Below are 27,896 nucleotides of genomic sequence, written 5' to 3'. Positions count from 1 at the left end.
CTATACAATGTGCACATTTACCCACACGAGTATGCATGCACCTATACTCACAAGTATATACATTACACATACCATATACCGCATGCACCCGCATGCGCACGCACACACACTCACACATATCTGGCTCTAGAATAGTCTCTCTAGCTTCCATTAGAGTCTCTACTGGTGGGCCATGGGCCTGGAGGGGTTTTGTTGTTCACTCAGGGTAGAGAAGGGGATAATTGATATGCACGCTCCTTCTCCATGTGGGCTTCAGAGATGCCCGGGCCTTTGCTCCCTGTGCCATGCAAGGTGGCAGATGATTCCCACATAGCTTTCCTTGTGTTTTCTTTGATAGTTAATCTATCTGCTGCCTTGGTTAGAATAACAGGATGGATATACATCAGAATCTACTCGGTGCTTTACAGATTTTCAACTGTTTTGCTGGTCTTTCTCATATTATTTTTATGTGACTCAGTGTGATGGGCACTGTATGAACCCCCAGTTCCCCAGATGAGGGAGGTGTTGCCTGGAGACCTTAAGTGATGAATGCTGGATTCCACTTCCTAATGAAGTTTCCTGGCCCTGTGCTCCCCTCATTGCTATTCATCCTTGCGTGTGTTACTTTCTGCTAATGAGGTTGGAAGGTCAACTTTTATCATGCACAGATTTCTTCCCGGGATGCCAAAGGAATGGAGGCTAAAGAGCCGGTGATTTCCCAGAACCAGTACAATCTCTGCTCGCTTTCTTCTAATTTATAAGCAAATTATAATAATTACACCACCACGACCGAGAGCTATAATTTGATAAGCTTGCTCCTTTCATCAATTCTGCACTAGTATCTGATCTGTGTCATCTCTAATCGCCACTGCAGCACGCAAGGTAAATATTGGCTTCACCATTTCACAAGTGAGAACCCGCAGACTTTAAGAGGTTAAAACAGCTTGTCTAAACTAGCTGGAGACAAATCTAGGATTTGAAACTGGCTGTATCTAACTTCGCCTATTGCTTCTCCTTTCCCTTGCTCTATAATCCACGGAAGAAGACTTTGCAGGGGCCATCACGTACATAATCTTAACCTTTTATGAAAACGCACCATGTAGTAAGTCACAAGTGAAGGTGTGGGGCTTCCAGCTGAATGCTGGAATCAGCAACAACCCATTTCTGCAGGTGACAGGAGTCTCAGCCAGCTGTGTCACGAAGGACAGGGGACTGCAGGAGTCTGTAGTAATTCCTTAAGGCATAGACTGTCTACCCAGGGCAGGCCTCGCTCTGGAGAATGGGGAAGCATCTGTGCCATCATGCACCAGGCTAAGAGGGATGCCCTCTAAGTAATGTCTGTCACCATGAGATACCACAGCAGCAGAGGCAACAAGTGCATCCTTCAAACTCCCCTCCAGCAACCACACTAGATGGAGCACTTGGGTCCTGTGTGGAGCTCATGACGACACAGCTAAAATGGCCCCCTCTAGGCTGGTGGGTCTAAAACCCATCTTATAAATCTTAAGCTGAACAAGCCCAGATGCTCTGATTTTTATTCTGCAGGGGATTGATTTAGTTCCTAGAGAAGGAAGGGTACATGTCGTAGATATTAACAGGGTCGGGGAGAGGGGGGAAGATATCTGGCTCTAGAAATGCCATGGCCTTTGATGAACCCCTCAGAGGTTCACTGAACAGACTGGATGGGCACACTCTCCTCTGGGTGGGCTGGGCAGGTTGCTCAGAAGCGCAGAGTGAGCACTTTGTGTTCCCCTGCTGGAGATTGTGCTGACTCAGAGGCACGCATTAATCTCTGCTGGGGGTGTGCAGAAAATAGTCCAGAGAACTCTCCTCCATGCCCTGGCCTCTCTGCCTCACCTCTCCTTGGCTCTGAGGAAGGGAACTATTTATTATCGTTGAAAGAGGATGCGTTAGCTGATTATAAGTCAACCATGAGGCCCAAGTTACAGTGTTGAAGGCCACGTGATATCAGCTGTGAAGAAGATGGATAACTTCTAGCATTTTCTTCATTTCTAGCTCTGGGAAACAGATCCCCATAGAGGAAGCAACTTGGTCAAGGTCATGAGTCCTGGAACTAGAGCCTGGGCCTCCTTGTTACTGGCTGTCTTAGTTAGGGCTTCTATTGCTGTCATTAAAAACTGTGATCCAAAGTAGACTGGAGAGGGAATGGTTTGTTTTATCTTAGGGCTCTCTGGTTACACTCTATTACTGAGAGAAGTCAGGCCAGGAACTCAAGACAGAAACCTTAAGTCAGAGACTTAGGTAGAGGCCATGAGGGAACACTGCTTACTGACTTGCCAAACTCCTTGATTTGCTCAGCCTGTTTTCTTATATACTGCAGGACCACTTGTGTAGGGGTGGCACTGCCCACAGTGGGCTAGGCCCTCTTACATCAACCATTAATCAAGAAAATGGCTACACATTTGTCTATAGACCAATCTCAAGGGGACATTTTCTCACTTAAGGGTTCCTCTTCCCAAATGACTCTAACTTGTGTCGAACTGACAAAAACCTAGCCAGATCACTGGCACAGGGCCCTTTCTCTACATCAAACTCTCTTGCCTTTGTGCCTAAAAGATAACTATATAAGCCAATCAGGTGATGTTTTTATCTGCATGATTTCTTTTTATAGGAGACAATATGTGCACAGGATATATTTGGCTGCTTTCAACAGTGGCTTTGAGTCATAAAGGCATTCCTTCCTTATTTACTGCTCCAGAATTCTCCCAGTGTGTGTCTCCAAGCATTGAGCCAGTGCCTTGCTGAAGTCAGGGCTGTGAGGGTCACATCTCCATGGTTGTCTTTTCCGTTTCCTTAAGGTCACAAGGTTGATAACCCAGTTCTAAGATCTCTACACACTCCTCAGGACCATTTTCTAAGTGGAGAAAGGAGAAGGATAGTGGACAACCTTCATCTCCCTCCATGTTCCCTTTTAGTCTGTCAGGACATAGTACTCTGAGGCCTCTGCAAGATGCCTTAACTGCTTCCCTTCCCTTGGTTTATCACTGAAAAAAAAAACTGGATGAAGATGACCATCTTAAAAGCTACGGGTCATCCCTGAGGGTTGAGTGTGGGAGAAAATTTTCAGATACCTTTTCAATCCCTGGAAAAGCAAAACCAAACCAAAGTTCCTCCAACAAGAGAGAAGAGAAAACAGAGTTGGTGGAAATGCAATGGACAGGGTTTGCCATGTGTACCACTTTTTTCCAAGGTAAGCTTGATGCCAAAGCTTGGCTATAGCACTGTCTCTACCTAATCTTAGACTAGTCACCAGCATCCCAACCCTTGGTTTCTTAATCAATAAAATCAACATATCATCAGCACTTAATAAAACATTTATGAGGACCAAATAAGATAATACCTAGGGATGCTGAAGAGATGGCTCAGTGGTTAAGAGCAATTATTGTTCCTAAAGAGAACCTAGGTTTGGTTCCCAGTCTCCACATAGTAGCTCACAACCATCTGTAACTCCAGTTCCAGGGGCTCTGACACCCTCTGAACTCCACAGGCACTAGACATGCATTTGGTGTATGTGTATACACATAGGCAAACCACTTGTGAAATGAAAACTAAAACTTAAAAACAATAATGCATAGAAAGGCTCAACAAAACACCTGCCATGTAAGGATCCACCAAATATAAGTTTATGCCTATGTTTTCTAAATATTTGTTTTATACAATAAAGAGTCAACATTTACCAACTTTCCTCCAATTATTTAGAAGTATAAGCCTTTTGCCACAAGGGGAAAATACTTCCACTAATGAAAATGACTGCATACAGTGTGCATTTCCTTGTGCCTCTCTTCTTTCCTAGATTCTGTACTGCTGGTTGTATTGGCTTCATCATCAATCTCTTTTTGCATCCCGTCGCTGAATGTGGCTGGTGAAAAACATGCATGATTGTGTGTTGACCCTACTAAACTCATGCTCAAGGACCCTCACAGGCTCTCTGTGCCACCAGTGATTGCTTTTTATTTCCTAGGTCTATTTCCTCTTCCACTGATGATGGTTGTTTCCTTCTCCTCTTTCCAGGGCCTCACTCCCATGCCTACACGCTGACTTATGAACTCAGTTCTTCTTTCCTAAGACTAACAGGAGCAACCGGAAGAGAACTTCCATGGCTCCTCTCTCCATGACTCCCTGCCTCCTCCTAAGACTAACAGGAGCAACCGGAAGAGAACTTCCATGGCTCCTCTCTCCATGACTTGACTACCTGCCTCCTCCCCTCTGTGCTGCCGCCTTTCTCCTGTCACTCTGGGGAGGGAACCTGGCCATTTGCATATTGGTTCTCATCACCTCCCATCTTCCTCCAGGATATCACTTTTAAAAATTCTTACCTCCTGTGACATCAACAGGTTTTTCTTTCAATGGTCTTTCCTCTTTATCAGCGCCCAGTGTGCTGCGGTTTCACCTGTGTTTACCCATATACATCTTTTCAAGTCTCTGTTTTAAGGAAACTCAGAATCCAACCCTCTTTTCCCATTCTCCCTTGAAGCCATTTGAGCGGGGTTCAGTCCCAATCCGCTTCAGCATTACTGCTGCCCCCAGCACTCATTAGACTTCTCATCTGTCCCTTTCTCCCGTTTCCTGTTGCTACTCACTGGCTGTGCCTTTCCAGTCTCCATCGCTAGGTTCTTATCTTTCTGACCTTTGAACATTGGGGTATTCTAGTGCTCAGTCACACTAGGGCCACCCACACCTCTGGAGAACTGATTCAACTCTACTTTAATGTTGCCCTTCAAGTGGTGTTAATCTATGCACCTTTGGAACCCAGTCACTTCATCCTACCTCTGCTGCGTCCCTCTCTGCCCATGTTGTCAGCATCACTCGCTTAGAATATCTAACAACAGTGTCCTTACTGATTGTCATGATCTAGCTTGTTGAAAGGAAAGGCTAGGGTGGATGCTTAGTCAAGATAGGCCTCTCAGAGCTAGGTTTGGGGCGTGAGAGGGACCAACCATGTAAAGACCTACAGACAGAAGAATGTCAGTATGTCCAAGTACTAGAGGAGACACTGAGGCAGGGAAACATAGGACATCAACATCTCGGGGCCATTCAATGTAAAGAGCACATTAAGCAAATTTGGCAAAGGAGTGAAAACAAGCAATTGGACCATGAGTTATATTTTATTTTTAACAATGTGAGTATTCACTTTATTAACATACTATTAAACACAAATCAAACAAGACACATGGGTTCTCAAGCAATAGATAAAAATAACTGTTTTGCTAGAAGAGTATTTAAAAAGCAGAGTTTTATTTAGCAATTCAAATTTCTGTCTCTCTTTGAAACTTTAATAAGATCGGTCATACATAATTCAGCAGTTGTTTGAGGTTAGGTGGTGTCTACTCCCTTTAGACGAAACTATCTATCTATCTATCTATCTATCTATCTATCTATCTATCTATCTATCTATCTATCTAATCTATGTATGTATCTGTCATCTATCTATTTATTATCTATTTTCATATTCTTTAAAAATACCACTTTGTTTTTGTGTGTGTATGTGAGAGAGAGAATCTGTGTGTGTGTGTGTGTGTGTGTGTGTGTGAGAGAGAGAGAGAGAGAGAGAGAGAGAGAGAGAGAGAGAGGATGTGTGTGCGTGTGTGCAAGTTTCAGAGGAAACAAGAAGGCATATGATTCCCTGGAGCTAGAGTTACAGGTAGTTGTGCGTCATCTGATATGGGCTTAGGAACTGCATTCATGTCATTTGCAAGATCAGAAGGTACTCAGCCTCAGAGCCATCTCTCTAGCCTCTGTCTTCAAATGCTTTGGTTTTCCAACAAAGCTTCTGCCACTTTGCCCATATCTTCTTCTTTTTTGCTACTTATCTTCTTCTGTAAACATCTGGTTTTGAAACCTCAAGGTCGTGATGTTTAGTTGATATTTTATTTTAGTTTATTTATTATTTGATTTATTTTAGTTTAGATATTAAAAAGGATCCATGTGACCCCTCTAAGCATGTTCATGGAAGATTTAAAGTCAAAGAATAAAGTAGATGAAGAAAAAGAAAGGGGAAGCAAATACTGGAGACCTAAGAGACATCTAGCCATGGTCCTGTCTCCAGTCTGAGCTACTCAGATATGTGCAAGAAATTTTAACTTTGGAAGCAATCAAGGCAGAAAATGCCCAAAGGGAATCCAGGTTGAGTCAGTTGTCTAACAAGTTGTGTGTGGTCAAGCCAGGTAGACTAAACCACTACACCACTGAGAACTGCTAGTTAATGACACTAGAGTCTTTTAGGAAACTTAGACTTTTGTGGACATCATAGATGCCCCTATGTTGGACAAAAGTCATAGGCACATACCTAAGTGTCCCCAGAGACAAAGGTCTGACTTTTCTTGCTATGAAACAACTTTGCCTGAACGTAGGCGATGCTGATTCCTCAAGAGGAGGAGTCTGGTTCGGCCACTGGATGAAAAAGGTGTCTAGATTCTGGAAGGACAGATGTGACACAGGTGGGAGCTGGATTTCTGCCAGTTTCTCGTCCCATCACCTCTGATCATGTGATGTGCACTCATCAGCCCTGCCCCCTTCTTCCTTCCATTCCACATTCAAACGCTAAGTCAGCCACACTCAGATACCCACCCTCCTTCCAGGCACCTGTCTGCCAGTGATCTGGCTATGTTCCTTCTCTGGATGTTAATCTTAACTTTTTCAAAACCTATTGGATGATGAACTTTCAGAAAGCAGAGATTTTTTTTATTAAATACGGTTAAAGATTTTTTTTTAAATTTTTTTATTGATAAAAGGAGGATAAAGAAAAGAAAAAAAAACAAATTTCCACCTCCTCCCACCAGCCTCCCATTTCCCTCCCCCTCCTCCCACTCTTCTCCCCCTCCTCCCACTCTTCTCCCCCTCCTCCCACCCCTCTCCCCTTCCCCCCACTCCTCTCCCCCTCCCTCTCCAGTCCAAAGAGCAGTCAGGGTTCCCTGCCCTGTGGTACGTCCTAGGTCCTCCCCCCTCCATCCATATCTAGGAAGGTGAACATCCAGACTGGCTAGGCTCCCACCAAGCCAGCACATTGCGTAGGATCAAAACCGCGTGCCATTGTCCTTGGCGTCTCATCAGCCCTCATTGTTCGCCATGTTCCGAGAGTCCAGTTTTATCCCATGCTTTTTCTGGTAACAGTCCAGCTGGCCTTGGTGAGCTCCCAGTAGATCATCTCCATTGTCTCAGTGGGTGGGTGCACTCCTCCTGGTCCCGACATCTTTGCTCATGCTCTCACTCCTTCTGCTCCTCATTGGGACCTTGGGAGCTCAGTCCAGTGCTCCAGTGTGGGTCTCTGTCTCTATCTCCATCCATCGCCAGATGCAAGTTCTAGGATGATATGCAATATATTCGTCAGTATTGCTCTAGGGTAGGGTCATTTCAGGTTCCCTATCCTCAGCTGCCCAGGGAACTAACTGGGGACCTCAGCTTGGGCACCTGGGAGCCCCTCTAGGGTCAAGTCTCCTGCCCACCCTAAAGTGGGTCCCTTAACTAAGAATTGTGGTTCCGTGCTCCCCTATCCAACCTTCCTTTATCCCGATCCTCCTGTTTCCCCAAGTCCACCCTCCTTCCCTTCTACCTTTTCTCTCCCCATCTCCCCTAACCCCCATCCCACCCCACCCCCAAGATCCCACTTTTCCCCCCGGCAATTTTGTCTACTTCCCTTATCCAAGAGGATAACTATATGTTTTTCCTTGGGTTCACCTTCTTACTTAGCTTCTTTAGATTCGCCTATTGTAGACTCCGTGAACCCTATTTATGGCTAGAAACCAATTATGAGTGAGTACATCCCATGTTCGTCTTTTTGGGCCTGGGATACCTCACTCAGGATAGTGTTTTCTATTTCCATCCATTTGCATGCAAAATTCGAGAAGTCATTGTTTTTTACCGCAGCGTAGTACTCTAGTGTGTATATATTCCATACTTTCTTCATCCATTCTTCCATTGAAGGGCATCTAGGTTGTTTCCAGGTTCTGGCTATTACAAATAATACTGCTATGAACATAGTTGAACAAATGCTTTTGACATGTGATAGAGCATCTCTTGGGTAAATTCCCAAGAGTGGTATTGCTGGGTCCAGGGGTAGGTTGATCCCGAATTTCCGGAGAAACCGAAACACTGACTTCCACAGTGCCCTACAACAGATGGGCACAGGCGATCGCTTCTTAGGTATAACCCCAGAAGCACAGACATTAAGGGCAACATTGAATAAATGGGACCTACTAAAACTGAGAAGCTTCTGTAAAGCAAAGGACACTGTCACTAAGACACAAAGGCAACCTACTGACTGGGAGAAGATCTTCACCAACCCCGCAACAGACAAAGGTCTGATCTCCAAAATATATAGAGAACTCAAGAAACTAGACTTTAAAATGCTAATTAACCCAATTAAAAAATGGGGTGCTGAACTGAACAGAGAATTCTCAACAGAAGAAGTTCAAATGGCCAAAAGACACTTAAGGTCATGCTCAACCTCCTTAGCGATCAGGGAAATGCAAATCAAAACAACTTTGAGATATCATCTTACACCTGTAAGATTGGCTAAAGTCAAAAACACCAAGGATAGCCTTTGCTGGAGAGGCTGTGAAAGATTTTATTTATATTATACTAGCCTGTAGACTTTCCTTCACTAGAACCATACTGAGAATTGTCATTTATGTTCTTTAAATTTTTATTTATTCTTATTATTTTGAGATTACAATATAAGTATATCCATTCTTCCTTCTCTTTCCTATCTCCAAACCCTCTCATATACACCTCATTTCTCTCTTTGAAATTCAAGTCCTCTTTTCTCGTTACATATATTTTGTTTATATATATATATAAAACCAAGCAGAGGAATTTTGACTTATTCATCTCCACTTCCTTGTCATGGAATCACTACATATGGCTCAGCAAATTGCCATGTAGACTTTGGATCCTTCTCTAGATCTTCGTCATCTCTCAGCTTTACTCCATGACATTAGCAAATGTTAATGGAGCACCTACTATGTGCTCACTCCTTACTCTGTGCTAAGTGTGTGACACATAGTAGGGACTTTAGCAGAACTGACAGGACTCCTACAGGAGTTCACACTCAAAGGAGTGTGATAGGCACTGGATATAAGTTTATCTAATAGAAAAGTGGGAAAGATGAGCAGAATAACCATGTTTCTTCAGGACAGAGGTCAGCAAACTATGCCCCAATGTCCTGTGACCTATTTCTATTTGTACTGCTTAAAGAGAAGGACATAATTATTTTAAAATGTAATCGATGGACAAAATTGCACATATTTGTGGCATATAATTTGGTAATTTGATACATGTATGTGATCTAGAATTAGCTGATCCAGAGAATTAGCATTCCTATATCAAGCATTCATCATTTTGCTGTGTTGGGACCCTTCCCGCTCTTCTCTTTTCGTCCTCTAGCTCTCTGGAGCAAATCTCATTGTACAAGCCTGGCTGGTCTGGAATTGCCTGGTAGACTAGACTGGCCTTCAACTCATAGAGATCTACCTGCCTCTGCTTCCTGAGTGCTGAGATTAAAGATGTGCACCACCACACCCAGCTCTTCTCAGACTTTCTAAAATAAACAGTAAGTCCCTGTAAACTCTAGCCTCCCCTCTATATTCTAGAACACCAGAATATATCCCTTCTGAGTGTATGTTTATATAATGTATAAACTTGAAAATAAAAAAGGAGAGAGAGAGGAGGAAGACCAGGATGAGGATAAGGAAGACAAAGATGAGGAAGAGGAAGCAGTGCAAGCCATATACAAAAAACCCTAGGGGGTGGTCTATGATATAACTCCCTGCAAGTAAAATACGTACTTTCTGGCCCTTGGCAGAAAAATTTAGTGTGGTGGAGTTTAGAACATTGCGGATGTCCCTCTAATGGAAAGACATTTATAATCTGAAATTTAAGAATTGGGTTGCAGGAAAAGTTTTTCCATTTAAGTTTTATTTTTTTTTGTTAGAGAAAACTGAAAAGTATTTTCATCAAAGGAAGCTTTATATTGGAGCATGGCTCCCTCCCCATGTCTGGAGGAAGGCGAGCCTATTTAAAAGGCACGCTGCTATAAATAAGTACCTCCTGCAACTCTCTAGCCTCCTTTGTGATTCCTCTCGTATATGGTTGGCTTCGTTTTAAAATGCCACCAATTCATCCTCAGTTCCCTGAGCCCTGACTTCCTAAGGCAGTAGCCCACCCCGGGGTGGACTCTTGATGACAATAGGAACGTATGGTGGTTGTACATACGCTCTCATGCTGGACCCCCCCCCCAACATCCCTTCCAGCCCATCTCTCAGGTCACCATGACAGCTCTGTAAGAAGACCACTGGCTGAAGTCTATAAAGATGTATCTGGCTAACCATCGCCATGTGGCTGGTAATTGTGCACGATGTGAAGATGTCTCTGTTTCTTCCGCCATGCCTGTCGTTGAAGACGGCTTTCTTTTCCACGCAGAAGGATTCCATGTCTTTGTTGTGCTGTCACCAGTTGAAAGCTGTGGCTCCCCGGCCATATCCACCTCCATTTGACGTTATCAGCTCTATTCTTTATGTAGTAATCCCAAATTTTAATTACTAAAAAAAAAATGATGAGGCCACTTCCCTCATCTCCCAGCAGCCTGTGAATGGAAGTGAAGGATGATAGTGTAATCCTTTCTAAGTAGTCTCTCGTCTGCTTCAAGCTAAAGTCATTTTTGAGAACTCCACTGCACTCCAATTTTCCAAATTTATTGTCTTAATTTCTTCAGCTAAAGGCGGGTTCTAAACGAGGCATCGTTAATTTCACATCTCTCTTCCCTGATGGATAGGGTCGTTTCTCTTCCATTACTGCTCCCCAACCTCACTTAAGAATCTTGCTCTTCCCGTGCCGCCATTGGCTTGGACAGGGAGGTTTGCCAGTGAAAGCGCCAGGCTTGGTGCCAGGAAACCAGGGAGGTAGTGACCGTGGACCCTCAGCCAGCATCAAGATTCTGGGAAAGTCATGAGCTTTCTTGGGGCTAAACCTTTATCTGATAGAATGAGGGGTGGTGGTGGAATTGAATATCCAATTTCTAAGACTTGCCGATTTCCTGGTGAGTCCAGGTCTGTCAGGGAATAGCAAGGACACCAACATCATACCAGTTATCTGGAAAGACTTGGGTGTAGAAGATGACTCATTGGGTGAGCGAAGTGTGTTTGAAAAGCATGGCTTAACCAGTGAAAGGAGAATGCAGCTAGGACCTGCAGGACTGCAGACAGAGAGAAGGTACTGGAATTGTTATAATTGGACAGACCAGAGAAGGGCTACCCTGGAGCTGTGTTCCAGAAGAAGCGTCCTCGGATGGCTCACCCTGGTGTGAGAGAGGAAGATGGCACAGCGGGGCTTCTGCTAATTGGATCCAGCTGCTACAATGAGGGGGCATTGTAGCTGTCAGGGTGATAATGATGAAACCATCAGAGGTTCAACAGGATAGAATGAAGAGGACCTTCATCTTCTCTCTATGGTCCTCTGTGGGAAGAACTTAGAGGAAGCAGTGTTAAGTAAGGTCCAAGAAGAGCTTTGGAGATGGGATACAGTAATTTAATGCCTGGTGCAGTTTTCCCTTCTGAGCTAGCAAACGGGTACACCTGGAAGCCACTTCCGGTTAAAAGCATGTCTTGTGTGGCCCTCAGTAGATATCTGTGTTTAGGCTTACGCTGAATTTTTATACATTTGTTTATTTTTATTTTGTGTGTGTGTGTGTGTGTGTGTATGTGTGTGTGTGTGTGTGGCATGTGAAAACAGAGGACAACTTGGGGAATTCAGCCCTCTCTTTCCACTGTACAGTCACAGAGATTGAATTCAGGCTGTTAGGCTCAGTGGTAGGCGCCTTTCTTTCTAAGGCATCTCAATGAGGTTTGTTTTTAACCTGAAAAGCTTCTAAGTGAGATGTCTACAGAACCTCATCTTTCATGATTTGTATTTAGAATATTGGAATATGGTTTGGAGTTCAGCAAATAGTTTATGAATGAGGTAGATAAGACCCACCCCCAGAAGGCAAGAGATTTTTCTCCAAAACCATATACTTGGTAAATGAAATCTCTGGGTTCCGAGGCCAGTGCCCTTCCTCACTGTGGTTAAAGAACATCAGTCCTTTTGCTATGCCAAGTCTCTTTTTCTGAACCAGCATGGCCAGCTTCACCTGAGAGCTTCTTAGAGATGCAGGAGCTCAGGCTCTCTTCTCTGTCACACACAGACACAGAGCTCTATGTGAGCAGGTCCTACACTTTAGCCTCAGCTCCCTATCAGCCACCACCACATCAACTATACTCCATTCCCACTCAGATATATGCCAGTGGTGACCCAGACATACCAGACTTGCTTTCTGCTTTCCTGGATTTGCACATGTCACTGGACATTGTCTTGTGTGTGTATAATGTGTGGGTATGTATATGTGTGTGCACTCAGGTATATGAGTATATGCAAGTGTATACAAGTGTATGCAAGTGTATACAAGTGTTTGCAAGTGTATGCAAGTGTATACAAGTGTATGCAAGCATGTCCCAACTATGCTGTGTATGTGGAGATCAGAGGACAAACTGGGACTTCCACCTTGTTTGGGATGAGGTCATTTTGTTGTTTTTCACTGCCCATGGCAAGCTAGCTGGCCCATGAGCTTCTGGAACTCTCCTGTCTCGGTCTCCTGCCTGGGATTACAAACTTACACTTTTATGTGGGTTTTGGATATCTGAAATCAGATCTTTATGCTTGTATGAAAAGCATTTTTTTTCTCACTGAGCCATTTTCCTAGCTGCAAGCAAGGTCTTTAATGTCCACTGTAAGAAGAGTACAACATTTCTCTCTTGGAAGCCTTGCCACACTGAATGATATTCCTTTCCCATGATTTAATAATACTTGACCAATATATTTTCTGGATTTTGTCGCTTGGTGATGATCATATTTTTTTATTGCTTATCTCCTTGGAATGAAGGAACAATTTCCCAGTTAGCAGATCATCCTGGAGATGAGTAATGAAGAAGAATGGACTAATATAGAGACAAGAAATCTAGCCAATGTTTATCTAGAAGGAGCAGTAACGTGTAATAGCTGTAGGCTCATTTTTTTTTCAAATATAGACAAAACTGATAGACTTTTGGCTGACCTAAGGAAAAAGAGGGCAGACTCACAACAATAAAGGGAAGAGGGGACATTGCAGCTGACACCACAGAAATATAAAAGGTAATAACAGACCTCCGTGAACAAGTAGGTGTCAACAAATTAGATGACCAAAAATAGATAAACCCATAGAAACATACTGCTAAGACCAGATCACAGGGAGCAGGAAACCTGAAGAGACTAAAAATTAGTAGAGATTGAATCAGTAATCAAGTACTTGTCAGTACAACAAACCTAAGACTTGATGTCTTCACGGGTGAGCTCTACCAAATAGCTGAAGAACTAATGGCAATATTTCTTAAAGTCTTCCCTTAAAGTTTAAGCATCTCCAGATGCAGTTTTATAAAGCCAACATCACTGTGATGCTAAAGCCAAGCATAGGCATTCTGAAAGCTGAAAAGAAACTCTTTATTTGCCAGCTAGCCACTGAATGGAGGAACTAGCCCAAATCATGTAACCCTGAGCTGTACAACTTTTGGTGTTTTATGCACAAAACCCACATCCTGGTTGATACACTTCAGTTAACAAGAAAAGTTAGAAAGAAGCAAAACTACAGAAACTAAAAAAGCAAGGTTAGTACATTTAGGGAGTTTCTCGGCCATATCCTGGAACCAGTGACCTACCTAGCCTTTATTTTTGGTTTGGCAACCGTTGCTTATAGATAGAAGTTTCTGGTCCTACAGCCATTCAGTCCCAAAGAAATACACAAAGGATTGTATTAATTACAAACTGTTTGACCTCTTAGCTCAGGTTTATTATTAACTAGCTCTTACAACCTAAATTAACCCATAATTCTTGTCTATGCTTAGCCACATGGCTTGGTAAATGTTCTCAGTGCGGCATTCTTATCTAACTTCTGAGTCTGGAAAGTGACTGCAGACTGAGCCTTTCCTCTTCCCAGAATTCTCCTAGTCTGGTCGCCCCACCTATACTTCCTGCCTGGCTACTGGCCAATCAATGTTTTATTAAACTAATATGAGTGAAAAATCTTTGCAGTGTGCAAGAGCATTATCCCACAGCAATTTCTGCCTGTGTGCTGGGTCTCAAGGCCTGAACAATGCTTCTATCATGGAGACAATTGTGCTAAAGCCTGGGGGCCTGTTACAGGCAGAGAGAGAAAACTCAAAGAAGATTATTATAGGTAAAGTCCCCAGTAAGCATTTATACAAAAGTCATCAACAAAATATTACCAAATAATCACCAAATCAAATACAATTGCAAATTTGGAAGATCATACAACATGATCAAGTGTAGTTCTTTTTTTCTTGCAACACAAAGACAGTTCACTATTTGTGTCTTAGGGTTTCTATGGACATGATGAAACACTATGACCAAAAGCAACTTGATGAGGAAAGAGTTGATTTGGCTAATGTTCCCACAACCATAGTTCATCACTGAAAGAAGTCAGGACAGAAACTCAAACAGGGTGTGAACCTGGAAGCAGGAGCTGACACAGAGCCATGGAGGAGTGCTGCTTACTGGCTTGCTGTCCATGACGTGCTCAGCTTGTTTTCTTATAGAAACAAGGAATACTAGCCCAGGGTAGCATCATCCACAGCTATCTGGACCTTTCCACATCAATCACTAATTTAAAAATGTATCACAAGTTTGTAACCTTACAGACTGATCTTAGGGAGGCATTTTCTGAATTGGGTCTTCCTTCTCTCAGATGACGATAGCTTGTGTTAAGCTGACATAAAGCTATCCAGCTCAATGATTAAAAACTTAAAGCAGGTCAGGTGAAGAAGGAATGCACATTGCTGTATTCAAAGCTGTGAGTGACAAGCCCTGAGCCAGTATCATGCTTAATAGTAAAAGCTTTTTAATTAGACCACGAGTGAGGTCAGGACGCTCCACTCTTCAGTTAGGTCTGGAATATCCCAGTAAGAGCATTCAGGCAAAAAAAGAAAAATAAAGCCATCTCAATTAGGAAAGAAGAAACAAACGTGTCTGTTTGCTGATGGTATAGCCCTATAGCAAATAAATAATAAAATTAAAAAACCTAAACACCATAAAAACAACCCATTATAACTAGTGAATAAATTCAGCTAAGTTGTAGCATGGGGAATCCACACGCAAAAATCAGTAGTGTTTCTGAAATATGTGAAGGACGAGCTATCTGAAAAAAGAAATTAAAACCATTGCCATTTACAATAGCATCAATAAATACCTCAGAATATTTTAAGCAAGGGAATAAAAGAGCCACACACTAAGCTATAAAACGCCGAGGAATGTTGAAGAAGATACAAGTAAGTGTACGATGTCTCTTGTCCATAGACTGGAAGAACGGACACTGTTCAGAATCCTCATACTACCCAGCATGCAATCCTTATCAAAATCCTCATGCTACCCAACATGCAATCCTTATCAAAATCCTCATACTACCCAGCATGCAATCCTTATCAAAATCCTCATACTACCCAGCATGCAATCCTTACCAAAATCCTCATACTACCCAACATGCAATCCTTATCAAAATCCTCATACTACCCAGCATGCAATCCTTACCAAAATCCCAATGGCATTTTTTTCTCAGTGTTAGAAAAAATATAAAATATGTGTGGAATACAAGGCACTGAATAGCCAAAGAAAGCTTGAGCTAAAGGAACAAAATTGATGGCATCACACCACCCAGCTTCATATATGTTTCAAAACTATAGAGATGGAGACAGAATGGTATTGGGACAGAAAGAAAGAACCAGCGGAAGAGAATCATGACCTAGCAATAAAGCCACAAATTTAGGGTTGGTTGATCTTTTAAATATGTATATTTAGATTCACTTAATGCGTATGGGTGTTTTGTCTGCATCGATGTCTGTGCACCACATGCGTGCCTGGTGCCTGAGGAGGCCAGAAGAGGGTGTTGGGTCCCCTGCACCTGGAGTCACAGATGGTTTTGAGCTGCCTTGGGGATGCTGGAAATTGAATCCAAGTCCACTGGAAGAGCAGCCAGTGCTTTTATGCACAGAGACATCTCTTCAGCCACATGGTGGGTCTGTCTTTAGGAAAGATGCCAATAAAACATAACAGGGTACGGACAATCTCATGAATAAACAGCGTGGCGAACACTAGATACCCACATGCAGAGGAGTGAAATTGGACTCATCCCACATCGTTATAAATTATATAACTAGAAGTCCAAACACTGTAACGTGACAACTCTTGCTCACGCGTGTGTGCACGCCAGTTGATGCTGTTGCCAATGGCTGTTTTCACATTTACGTTATTTTCTCCTTTGGCTATGTTTCCTGTGCAATTTACTCTGGAAATTCTCTCTTTAAACACCACACCTCAGGTGAGGTCCTTTAAGGTACACCTTTCCTTGTTTCAAAGCAAGATTCCGGCATTTTCTCATCTACAGATTGTGAGGCTAAAATGGAGGCCTTTAGAATGATGTTACAAACCTAATTTCAGTTCATCTGTGTTGATGTGTATACATGTGAAGCTGGACAGCTTACTGCTTCATTGAAATAGCAGCAAGTATAGAAAATCATCTGTGGAGTTTCTGATTTGCCGTGAGGATCTTGTTCCATCCCCTTTCTCCTGGGGTTGCCATGGGATTTCTAGGATGGGTAAAGTGTCCATTGGGTGACATGCTCGTGACCAGCACCTGGCTGGTCTCTTCAATTCTCACATATTTTACTACAGAGCCTGAGGGTGCAATAGAAAGTTACTAAAACTCTCTAAAGCCTTGTCTTCTTTTGTTAACCCCCTTCTTTCTTCTTCACAGGGCTGATAGTCTACCTAGGAATGATGGCAGGAGCCTTCATCCTGGGAGGTCTGGCTGATAAACTGGGAAGGAAGAAAGTCCTCAGCATGTCCTTGGCCATCAATGCCTCTTTCGCCTCTCTCTCCTCCTTCGTGCAGGGATACGGAGCCTTCCTCTTCTGCAGACTCATCTCAGGCATAGGGTATGCATTGTTGTCCACTGTAAGTCCATCTCCTCTGGCCCTCTAGCTGCACGCAATACCTCGGGAAGCACTTGGATGAAGTGTTTTTGTTTGATTTTAAAGATGCTGTATTACAGTTAAGAGCAGGTGAGATGGCTCAGCGGGTAGAAGTGCTTGACACCAAGCCTGATGAGTTTAATGGGAGAGCACCAACTCCCACAAGTTTTTGCCTAACCCCTATGCATCTCGCCATGTCTTGTGTGTGTGCACACACATAAATAATAAACAAACAAGCAAGTAAGTAAATGCAATAACTTTTCAAAAGCCCAAACAACCCAAGATTGCTTTTCAAATGGAGGGGAAGCCTCCTTGCTGGTCTCCTAAATAGAAAGCAATTTGATTTCCTTTATGACCTATTTTTTTTTAGTATATTACTTGATTGTCTCTTTCTGCTGTTTTTTTTTCCTTCAGTATTGGGGGCTCCCTGCCAATTGTTTTTACCTACTTTTCTGAGTTCTTATCGCGGGAGAAACGAGGTGAACACCTTAGCTGGCTGTGCATCTTCTGGATGACTGGGGGCATCTATGCATCTGCCATGGCCTGGAGCATCATTCCACACTATGGTGAGCCACTGACTTAAGATAGCTCCAGGTTCTCTGTTTCTATGGCAACTGCATCCAATAAAGACCCCACTTTAGCCTTATTCCCTCTCTCATACACTTTCTGCACGTGACCTTTTTTTTTTGAAAAGAATTCATAATGTTGAATATAAATTCTTAATTTCAATTAAGAAATAACATCATCTCTTCCCCTCTCCTTTTCTTACTCTTTCTCCTCCTCCCCCCTGCCCTTTCCCCCTCTGTTAAATTTTCTTTTACTTATGTCTCAATGTGTGCTCATGCTTGTATCTGTGAAGGTTGGAGGACAGCTCGTGAGAGTCAGTGCTCATGCAACCTTCATTTTCTCTAACCCTCTTCATTTCGATGAGTCAGGCTTTGGGAGTCCCATGTTATAGATGACAAATGTAAAAAAAAACAAAGTTGATAGAAATGGATGACTTGCCCAAGGTTACACACCCGAGAGGGTAACCCTGGGAGACTGGTAGTCCTTAAGGTGTTGCCCACTTCTTGTGCATTTTCTGTTTTCTTCCTTTCTTTTTAGATTTTGAGTTAGCATATAGAACAATGGATGTCCATGTGGCATCTTCATACTTAGGTGTTATTGTACTTGTTCTTGTTAATTCCCTCCCCTTGTCCGTTTTCCTTCTGCTGACTGGTTCCTGTCCCCTAGTTAGTGCCCCACCCCAATTTATCATCACATGTATTCTAGTGCTCTCTACAGTTCCCTGCCTCCTTCAAGAGCTCTTCTTCCCTTCTCATGATCCACATACATACAAACATACACACATGCATGTAAGTACATGCACACACATACACATACAAACATATGTACACACATATAAACACACATGTACACACATTTACTTTTCTCTAGTCACCTTTTTTTCTATTTTACTTTTAATTTTTTGATATTATAATTGCATTATTTCCCCTTCTCTTCCCTCCTTAACCCCTTCCATGTACCCACTTGCCGTCTCTCAAATTCATGACTTCCTTTTCTTTAATTGTTATTACATGTATATGTTTCTAACTATATGAATACAACCTTTTCAGTCCAAGTAATGTTACTTGTATATATATTTCAGGCTGTGTGTTCAGCCTATAAGAGAAAATATGAGTTCTTTATGTTTCTGACTTGTTTCACTTAATGCAAAAATGTATATTTATACCAATTCCCCTGTGAATGTTATTATTTTTTTTACGAATACATAATTGCTGTTGTATATGCATTCTACGTTGTCTTCATCCATTCATCTGTTGATGGATGTAGGTTGATTCCATTTCCTGGCTATTGTGGATATTGTAGTGATAACATGGATGTACAAGTGTGTCCGTGGTATGCCTACTTGGAGTCCTTTGGGTGTGTATCCAGGACTGGGAGAGATGAGCCATATGGTAGTTCTATTAGTGTTTTAAGCAAATTCAATCCTAATTTCTATAATAGGCATTCACAGTAACATTTCCATCATCCATGAATCAGGATTCCTCTTTGCCTACACCATTGTCAACATTTTTTTTTCTTGAATCTCAGAGAGATTTTAATTTGTGTTTCCTTGATGGCTGAGGACGTTGAACACATTTTCTGGTACTTATTGGCCATTTGTTCTTCTTTTAAGAACAATCCATACAGCCCATTAGTTAACTGGATGATTTGGGTTTGTTGATGATTACTTAACTGGATGCTTAATCATTGTAGTTCTATACGTACCCTGAATATGAATTCCCTGTCCGATGTGTAGTTAAAAAAAGAGACTTTTATTCTGTAGGTGGCCTCTTTTATTTGGTAGTATTTTCCTTGTGTTGTGCGAAAACTTTTTTTTTAATTTTTGTGTAACTCATCTGTCAGTTCTTAGAATTGTTTCCTGTGTTGGCGGAGTCCTTTTCAGGAACCCCTTGCCTGTGCCCACATCTTCAAATATTTTACCTGTTTTTCTCTGGAAGCTTTATGTGATCCATTTTGAATTGACTTATGTTCAGGTTGAGAGGTGTAGCTCCAGCCCCTAGAAGAAAACAGTGGAAATTGAGTTTTCTAAGTACAATTTGTTTAAAAGGCTGTCTTTCTACCGAAGCATGCTTTTGACATATTTGCCAAAAAAAAAAATCCAGGTTGCTGTAGATGGGTTGAATTGTTTCTGAGTCCTCTATTCTATTTTTATTAGTTTACATGTTTGGTTTTTTGCCAGCCTATGCTTTGTCACTGTGGCTCTGTTGTATAGTTTGAACTCAGGTATTAGGATACTACTTTGCTTCTTCTGGGTAGTTTGTGAATTTTAAGACTCTTTTTTTTTTTTTTAGTTCTATGTAGACTATCATTGGGATTTTAATTGAGACATCACTGACTCTGCAGATTATTTTTGGTAACAGTCATTTTAATGACATCAATTCCACCCATCTGTGAGCAGGCCAGTCTTTTCGTCTAATACCATCTTCAGATTCTTTAAGTTTTCCCAGTAAAGGCCATTGGTCTCCTTTGCTAAGTTTAGCAATAGATACTTTTGAAACTATCATGAATGGGATTAAAAAGATTCCTTCTTCATAAGCTTGTTATCGGGACATGATAGCACTGTTGACTATTGTGGGTTGATATTTGTATGCTGACTCTATGCTGAAATGCTCCACTTTCATGCCTCATGTCATTCTTGTTTGTCCATAGAGGTGAAGCAGTTCACAGTCATTTGTTAAGTCAGGGAAATTTTATTATCCCCAATGAGTAAAAAAACTGCAATCTCGGCAGAGACCTGGCAACATTAACTTTACTCACAGTTTTGCTGAGAGTTAAATGGGGGGAGAAACAGCAGTTTTGAATTTTATGAGGCCTTTTGAGTATTCTGGTAATGTCACTAGCATCCTTCGAAAGCTTCCCCCCCCCCCCAACTGTTGTTTGTGGAATCCTACAGAGCAGTAGGGAGGCACTGTCCAGAAACTCTTCTCTATGAGTTGTTTTCTTGTTTTAAATCGGTCTCTGCTGTGTGTGCTGAGCTCAGGGAGGCTGATGAGCATCCTAGTGAGAAGCAGTTGCAAGGTTGATGATGCTGCCGTGTTAGCTGGGGGCAGTATCGGGCGCATTACTGTGAGAAACTGATAGACCCTGAAATTTCCGTGGTTTAGCACAGTAGAAGTTGCCTCCTCCCCATGTCAGGCTGATGTTTCTGGTTGGCAGGTGGCGGTGCTGTATCTGCAGTTTGGGGGCTCACATCTCGCAGTTCCGCCCTCTCTCACAGAAGTCTGGCAGCGTGGTACGGCTTCAGTGTTCAATGCCCCTCACGGGCTCATGTGGTCTAAACCGTTAGTCCTCAGCTGGGGCTGCTGTTTAGGAAGATTGTGAACTCTCTGGTCATGGGCTCCAGCTGGTAGACATAGGTCCGCGGGGCAGGCTAGGAGGTGATAGCCTGTACTCTGAGTTTTGATCTGAGAGCCAGAATCAAAGCTTTCTCCCTTATTCTGTCACAGGGATGCGGAAGGTAGCTCCTCAACCTCGAGGATCATGGGAAGTTCTGTGCAGGGTTTTCAGGGCTGATCAGAAATGGAGGGTGCCACCCCTCCTCACGTCCCATTGTCCCCATATCTGGGATGTAACAAATGCTACTGCAGTGGGTGCTGGGAAACACAGGCCAGCTGGGAGTCTCGAAATAGAAGAAAGGGGTTTGGGAGTATCAGGCAGTTGTGGCCATTTTTAATATTTGAGAGCCTACTCAATCTCATATCATTAGAAGCAAGGAAAGTTAGGGATAGGTCTAGTGAAGAAAAGAGGAGTTTCCTGGCAATTCCTCCATTAGGTCATTTTCCATGACTTTAGGTATGAAATTGCGTACTCCTAATGGAGGCCTTTCTATCCTTCGCCAGATGCATATGTTAATTTCCCACCAACTAGGTTATATGGTTCTGAGAATTAGAATTATTTTTATTTCTTTATTGATTTTAGCCACTATCCTTTCTATAACACCACTCCCTCTGCTAACTGACCTAAATGTGCTAACACCGCAGAACGATTTCCACATTTACGGGAACTTAACTGGAAAACATTTTGGTTGGGGGCAAATCTGAATAAAAAAAAATAAGGATTCGCTCTGAAACAATCCGAATAAAATCTGGGTGACATCAGTGGTACTGTGCAGTCTGGGCCACGCCACCCCATCTTTGTAGCCCTGGGTCTGTCACAACACAGGAGAGAGACGTGGTAAGAATTCACGGCACACTCCCCACAGCCCGCAGGACAGTGACTCCCAGGGTGCACACAGTGTGGAGAAGATTGTCCAGGTGACCTTAGTGCTGGAGCCAGCTTTTTTCCTGGATGCAGTCACCGTTATAACCCATCTGTTTACAGAGGACATGGGCAAAGGAAGCGTGTCCTCACCTCAGACAGGGAGCAGAGAGGCCGTGGCTTTCTCTGATTGGATCAGCGTAAAACCTGTTCTCCTCTCAACCGGTTGCCATACACTGGAAGATGCAGGTCCTGGATGGACTGGCTGGGGCCTTGGTCTCACCCATGTCATGTGTCTGCCACACAGTGGGAGAAGTGGGGAAGAGAGGGCAGGAATGGACGCTGTAAGAAGAGGTGAGCTGCAGTGATCATTACCACCTGCACAAGTTTATAAATCTTCACACACACACACACACACACACACACACACACACACACACCCCTGAATGCCTGGTTTCTTTTGTTGTTGTTGCTTTAAGACAGGATTTTACTTTGTGGCCCTGGCTGTACTTGAACATGCGGCAGCCCCCCTGCTTCTGTCTCCTAACTGCTAGGATAACAGACATGCACCACTAAAGGTCTCATTTTTAAGACTTTAGTGAAAAATTGAGGTGGAGAGCAAATGAGAGGCCACATGCAGGACCCTATGGGTGCTATCTGGTTACTACTGGCTTATAGCAGCTCTTGGGGCTAAATACTACACCCCAAATAAATGGGCACCTTCTTTATTCATATGCCTGTATGTAATCTGTGACTTTTATACTCCAGTTCGAAAGTCGATGTTTAATCAAAGCCAGCAATGACTTAGAGGAAAACTATTTGAGAATCATGGACTGGTAGAATCAGAATACAACAGAAGCATTTATATACTTTAAGCATCATTTTACTAGGACCAGATGTCTGATGGGCAGTGAACAGATATTTGATGGTGTTTCTCGAAATTTGGGCAACAAGTTCACTGAGAGAGAAAATGACAAAACGCAGTCTTTTGCTGTTGTTGTTTGAGAACTCATGGAGACAGCCCGGGAAAAACTAAAACCAAATGGGTATACGATGGAAGAGTGGCTCTCATTGAAATCATCCCCGCCAGATGTTTGTGAAATCCTGACACAAAAAAGTAGGGCAAGCTGAAAGATCAGCCAGCAGAACACTCCCCGCCTCTAAATTAATATTGTTCCAAATATTTGGAAGCAGTTCATCCCTGAATTCTATTCTATTTAAGGCCCCAAAGATGTGCCTAATGGATCACAGAAGTACGAGGGGATATTTCACACATATTATAATGAAGAAAAAAAATCTTTCTGATGGAGGATGCTGTATAAATATACCAATGTCTGTCCATCTTTCCTGGTCTTCCATTTCAGTCCGGGAAAGTTTTCACCAACTTTGCTTCTAATGATGCCAGAACTGGGTTTGGACCTGCGCAGTGAATGTAGACATACTGCTATGGTTATATCTTCCCTTGGCTAGTGTTACTCCCAGGAGAAGTAAAGGCTTTTTAATTAAAAATAACATGAACGAACCAACCCCAGCGAGACAAGAAGAGACCAAGCTATGCAAAGATAAAAAGGCTTCATCCTATGGAATACACTCGATGAAGTGTGGGTGCCCTTGCTTTATAGGCTCACTGGATGAGGTCTGTGTGCCCTCGGTCTATGGGGTGCACTGGGTGAAGTGTGGGTGCCCTAGCTCTAAGGGTTACACTAGATGAAGTGTGGGTGCCCTTGCTCTATGGGGTGCACTGGATGAGGTGTGGGTGCCCTTGTTCTATGGAGTGCACTGAGTGAGGCATGGGTGCCCTTCTTGTAGTCAAATGTGCCTAAGGGGCCACATCTCAGCACCTGGACTCCTGCTTCGCTATTCATTCAGGTGTGTATCAAGTAGGAAAGTTTGTAGCACAGCAGATGCGGGTTCAGAGTCTACTGTGGAGAAACAACTTGAACCATGATGCATAAAAATCTTAAGATAATAAGCCTCCCACTACCCGAGCCAGCCATCAAGTGTTCATTTTAAACTAAAGAACTACAAGTTTTGTATCCAAGTAACGACTGCCTTCTAAATGTTAGGAGTGGGTGTATTTATTTCTCAGGCCTTATCTATTAAAACACTGATTGGGCTGTTTTCAGATAAGCTCCAGGGGGTATTGTTACCAGAGTCTTTGCTTTTCAAAAGTAATCCATCCATTTTATCCAGAGACTATGACACTAAATGTCACATAGTCAATTCTGAAAATGTTGACTCTAGTCTTGAAATAGGTGGGTTATTATGGATTGTCAGGAACGGGCATGCATAGCAAACTTGCAGGAGACCATTGCCTGCATTCCGTCGCGGTGAAGACCCATTAAGATAAGACATGGTCAGGATTTGAACTCTGACCTATGTGACTACATAGTCCAAGCTCCTCTTCCCATCGTGCTGTATTGCTGCTCCTTAAAAGTGGGGAGTTGGTTCATCACGAAGACATTAATAATTAGTGCTTGGGTAAACTAGCACAGCCACAATGGAAATCACAGCAGAGTTTCCGCCCTCAAAAAAAAAAGGCAAAATAAAACTAGGGATCTCCTATGATTCAGTTATACCCTTCCTAGATGTCTGCCCAGAGGAATCTAAGTTAGCATACTGCAGAGGTGGGCGCACATCTGGATTTACTACAGCACAATTTAAGGTAGCTGAAGTATGGAACCATCCTGTATGTTCATCAGCAGGTGAACGGATAAAGCAAATGTGGTGTAGATACAGAATAAAGGCTGATTCCGCCGTGAGGAAGAACAGAATTGTGTCCTTTGCAAGAGAATGGATGGGGTTGGAGATTATCATTAAAGTAAGCCAGACTCAGACAAATATTACCTGTTTTATTTCATATGTACAGGCTCGATTTAACTATGTACGTGTGACATGAATGTAGAAGGGGACACTTTGGGAAGAGAAGGGATCATAGGGAGGGGCACATGATGGGATATTGGGATATGAATATAGAGTACCGGATGCTTGAATGAAAACGTCACAATGAAACCCAGATCTTCATGTGATGAGCACAAACATGCTAATAAGTCCTCAAAAATGCTTTCTGAAGGTAGCCTCTGAAGAAGAATCTAGCAACACTTTGCACAACAACAGCTGACAGGACCTACTCACCTCCTGTTCCCATGGTAGGAGGGTCATCTGAATGGAGGAGAACGGTTGCTTTGGATAACATACACAGTCATATCGGGACTTTCCACTTCTCACCAGGGTCACCTGGAGCTGGTGGGGGGAACCCTGACCCCTGAGGCACCAAGCTCTGGGTTGATGCCATCAGGATCTCCTGAATTCTCATATCCCTCCCCTGCTCCCGCCAGATCACGCTCTGGGCACGCAGACCCACTAGATACCTGTAATCAAGACAAGAGTGGCCCTTTACACCATGCTGGTCTGTGGGGTGTGTCTATCACGTGGTATAGGGCTCCTTGCTCATTAGGAGGAGAAGGGTGTCCAGTGAGAATGCCTTCTAGGCCACTGTTTGTGGAGGTGTGCCAGTAGGGTATCTTCAGTTAACAGTTTGTTTTCTCACAACCTAATGTCCTTACAGGGCTGAGAATGTAGCTTCGTTAGGACAGTGCTTGTCCAGCATGCACAAGGGCCTGAATCTATCCCCAGCACCATGTAAGCTGGGTATGGTAGTATATGCCTGTGATCCCAGTTTTTGGGAGGCAGAGGCAAGAGGATCAGAAGTTCATGATTAGGCTGGAGAGATGGCTCAGTGGTTAAGACCAGGGTTGGATTCTCAGCACCCACCTAGTGGCTCACAACCATCTGTAACACCAGGGTATCTGATACCTTCTTCTGACCTCCTTAGGTGCCAGGTTTGCATGTGGTACACATACATACACGCAGGCAAAACACTCATGGACGTAAAATAAAAATAAATATTTTAGATAAAGGTTTCAGGGTGATCCTTGACTAACTACATTGTGAGTTCCAAGACAAGTTGAGCTGTATGAGACCCTATCAAAGAAAAATAAAAGATAGCTGTAAAAATAAGTCACTGATACTGATTCTCTCTGTTTCTTTTAGATAAAGTCTCACTGTGTAGCCCAGGCTGACCTTGGACTTGCAGTAATTTTCCTGTCTCAGCCACCCAAATATTGAGATTATAAGCATGCACCCCATGCTTGATGGGATGTTGTTTCTCTTTCTCTCTTTCTTTTTTCTTTTTTTAATTCTTATTAATTTTTTTCATTTATTTTACCTACCTCCCACAGTTTCCCCTCCCTCCTCTACTCCCATCCCCTTCCCACAACTCTCATCTTACCTCCCATCATCTCCTCCTCCATCTCCACTCAGAAAAGGGGCAGGTCTCCGTGGGAGTCAGCGAAGCAGCGTGGCAAGCAGTGTCAGGACCAAGCTCCTCCCCTGCCAGGCAGCCCAGCATGAGGAATGGGTTCCCAAAAACCAGCTCAAGCGCCAGGGACAGGTCCTGATCCCACTGCTAGGAGTCCCACAGACAGACCAAGCTACACAACTATCACACACATGCAGTGAGCTTGGGTCAGTTTTCTGCGGACTGCCTAGCAGTCAGTCCAGAGTCCATGAGCTCCCCCAAGTTCAGGTCAGCTGTCTCTATGGATTCCCCTGTCATGTCCTTGACCACCCCCTCCCTGGCTCATAGAATCCTTATTCTCTCTTCAACAGAGAGACCTTGTTTTTTTCTATTTGTACATTTATATAAAGTTCTGTAAGTGCCAGGGCTCAGGGTTTGTCAAGATGCAGACTTCTAGTTCATCCCAGACCACCGGGGAGCCGGCATTTTTCGGCAGCTCCTTCCAAAAGGCTTCTGTGTTCTTGAGACCTAGTTCTTCCGTTTCATCTACGGCGGGGAAGCCTGTTCCACACACCTTCTGCTCCTTTCCAGGCTGGGGCTTCAGCATGGGGACCAATTACCATTTCCACAGCTGGAGAGTGTTCGTCATCGTCTGTGCTCTGCCCTGCACCCTGTCCCTGGTGGCACTGAAGTTCATGCCGGAAAGCCCCAGGTTCCTGCTGGAGGTGAGTCTCCAGTGGCTGCAGGAGCCCTGGCCTTAGTCACTCAGTCCCCAGCTGCGTGTTCTCTCCCCTTCGCTCGCTGCATGCTTGCCCTTGTTTATGACCTTGCTTATCGCTAAATCTGGCGCCCTTCCTCTGGGTGACGGTGACAGGCCAGGGGTTGAAGCTCACGGTGAAACAGGAGGGGACTCTCTCTCAGGGTAGGAGGGACAGGTCCTAGGTCACCTCCTCACAGAGTCCTGAATAGGAGAGATCCTTCACGTTTTCACAAGCTGTCCCCGCCACCCGTGTGGCCCTAGAGAGCTCTTTGGTAAATGATAATAACATGTGCCATTTACCCCTTGAAGTCACAACCTGGTTGTCTTTCCCACACAGGTTGGGGACTTGCTGTAGGGTGCCATCGTTGTCCCCTATGGCTAATGGGTCCATGTCCAATGCTCCAGACCCAGTGTACTGTTTAGGGGTGTAGGGCTTCCCATCCCAACAAATAGAAGGCATATGCAGCCATGAACTTTCGTGTCCCTATCTTTGGATTTTCAGATGGGCAAACATGATGAAGCCTGGATGATTCTCAAGCAAGTCCATGACACCAACATGCGGGCTAAGGGGACCCCTGAGAAGGTGTTCACGGTGAGTGTGCTAGCCTGGACCAGCGAAGCACTTTGCCACTGTGTGTTGCATGGAACATCAACTTTGTTGAAAGAAGAGTATTCGTTGAATATTTCTATCACTTTTATACCTGGAAGATCTCTTCATTAGAGTTATTCTTTGTATTTTGCTTGTATATATGTGTGGGGGAGGTGCATATGTATGTATGGATATGTGGGTACATGTGGAGGTCAGAGGTCAACCTCGGCTGTCTTCCTCACCACTTTCCACCTTGCTTTGTTCATTTGTGTCTAAACACAAATGGATCTCCACAAGCAGTTTAGGCTCGACGGTCAGCAAACAACAGTCTCCACCTGATTTTTACATCCTTAGCACTGGGATGATAAGGGCACACACAGTTTTCTTACTGTGAGCTCTGGGCAGTCACACTCATGTCCTCATGTGTGTGCAACAAACACT

At 43.5% G+C, this 27,896-nt stretch overlaps 1 protein-coding gene across 8 annotated transcripts in view; it reads left to right on the top strand.

Moving 5' to 3' along the window:
* The window catches only part of Sv2b (synaptic vesicle glycoprotein 2B), a 158,204-nt gene that overhangs the window by 97,626 nt on the left and 32,682 nt on the right, over positions 1-27,896 (top strand). For all 8 annotated transcript variants that reach the window (XM_075953137.1, XM_075953138.1, XM_075953140.1 and 5 more), the window contains exons 3-6: positions 16,826-17,006; positions 17,457-17,608; positions 26,698-26,831; positions 27,369-27,458. In XM_075953137.1, the coding sequence (XP_075809252.1) occupies positions 16,826-17,006; positions 17,457-17,608; positions 26,698-26,831; positions 27,369-27,458 (557 nt within the window). The remainder of the gene's footprint in view (positions 1-16,825; positions 17,007-17,456; positions 17,609-26,697; positions 26,832-27,368; positions 27,459-27,896) is intronic.

Source organism: Microtus pennsylvanicus, chromosome 18 (genome assembly GCF_037038515.1).
Source record: "Microtus pennsylvanicus isolate mMicPen1 chromosome 18, mMicPen1.hap1, whole genome shotgun sequence".
In the NCBI taxonomy this organism is placed as follows: Eukaryota; Metazoa; Chordata; class Mammalia; order Rodentia; family Cricetidae; genus Microtus; species Microtus pennsylvanicus.
The sequence above is the reverse complement of the archived record's forward strand: the minus strand, read 5'-3'. Positions and strand labels throughout refer to the sequence as shown.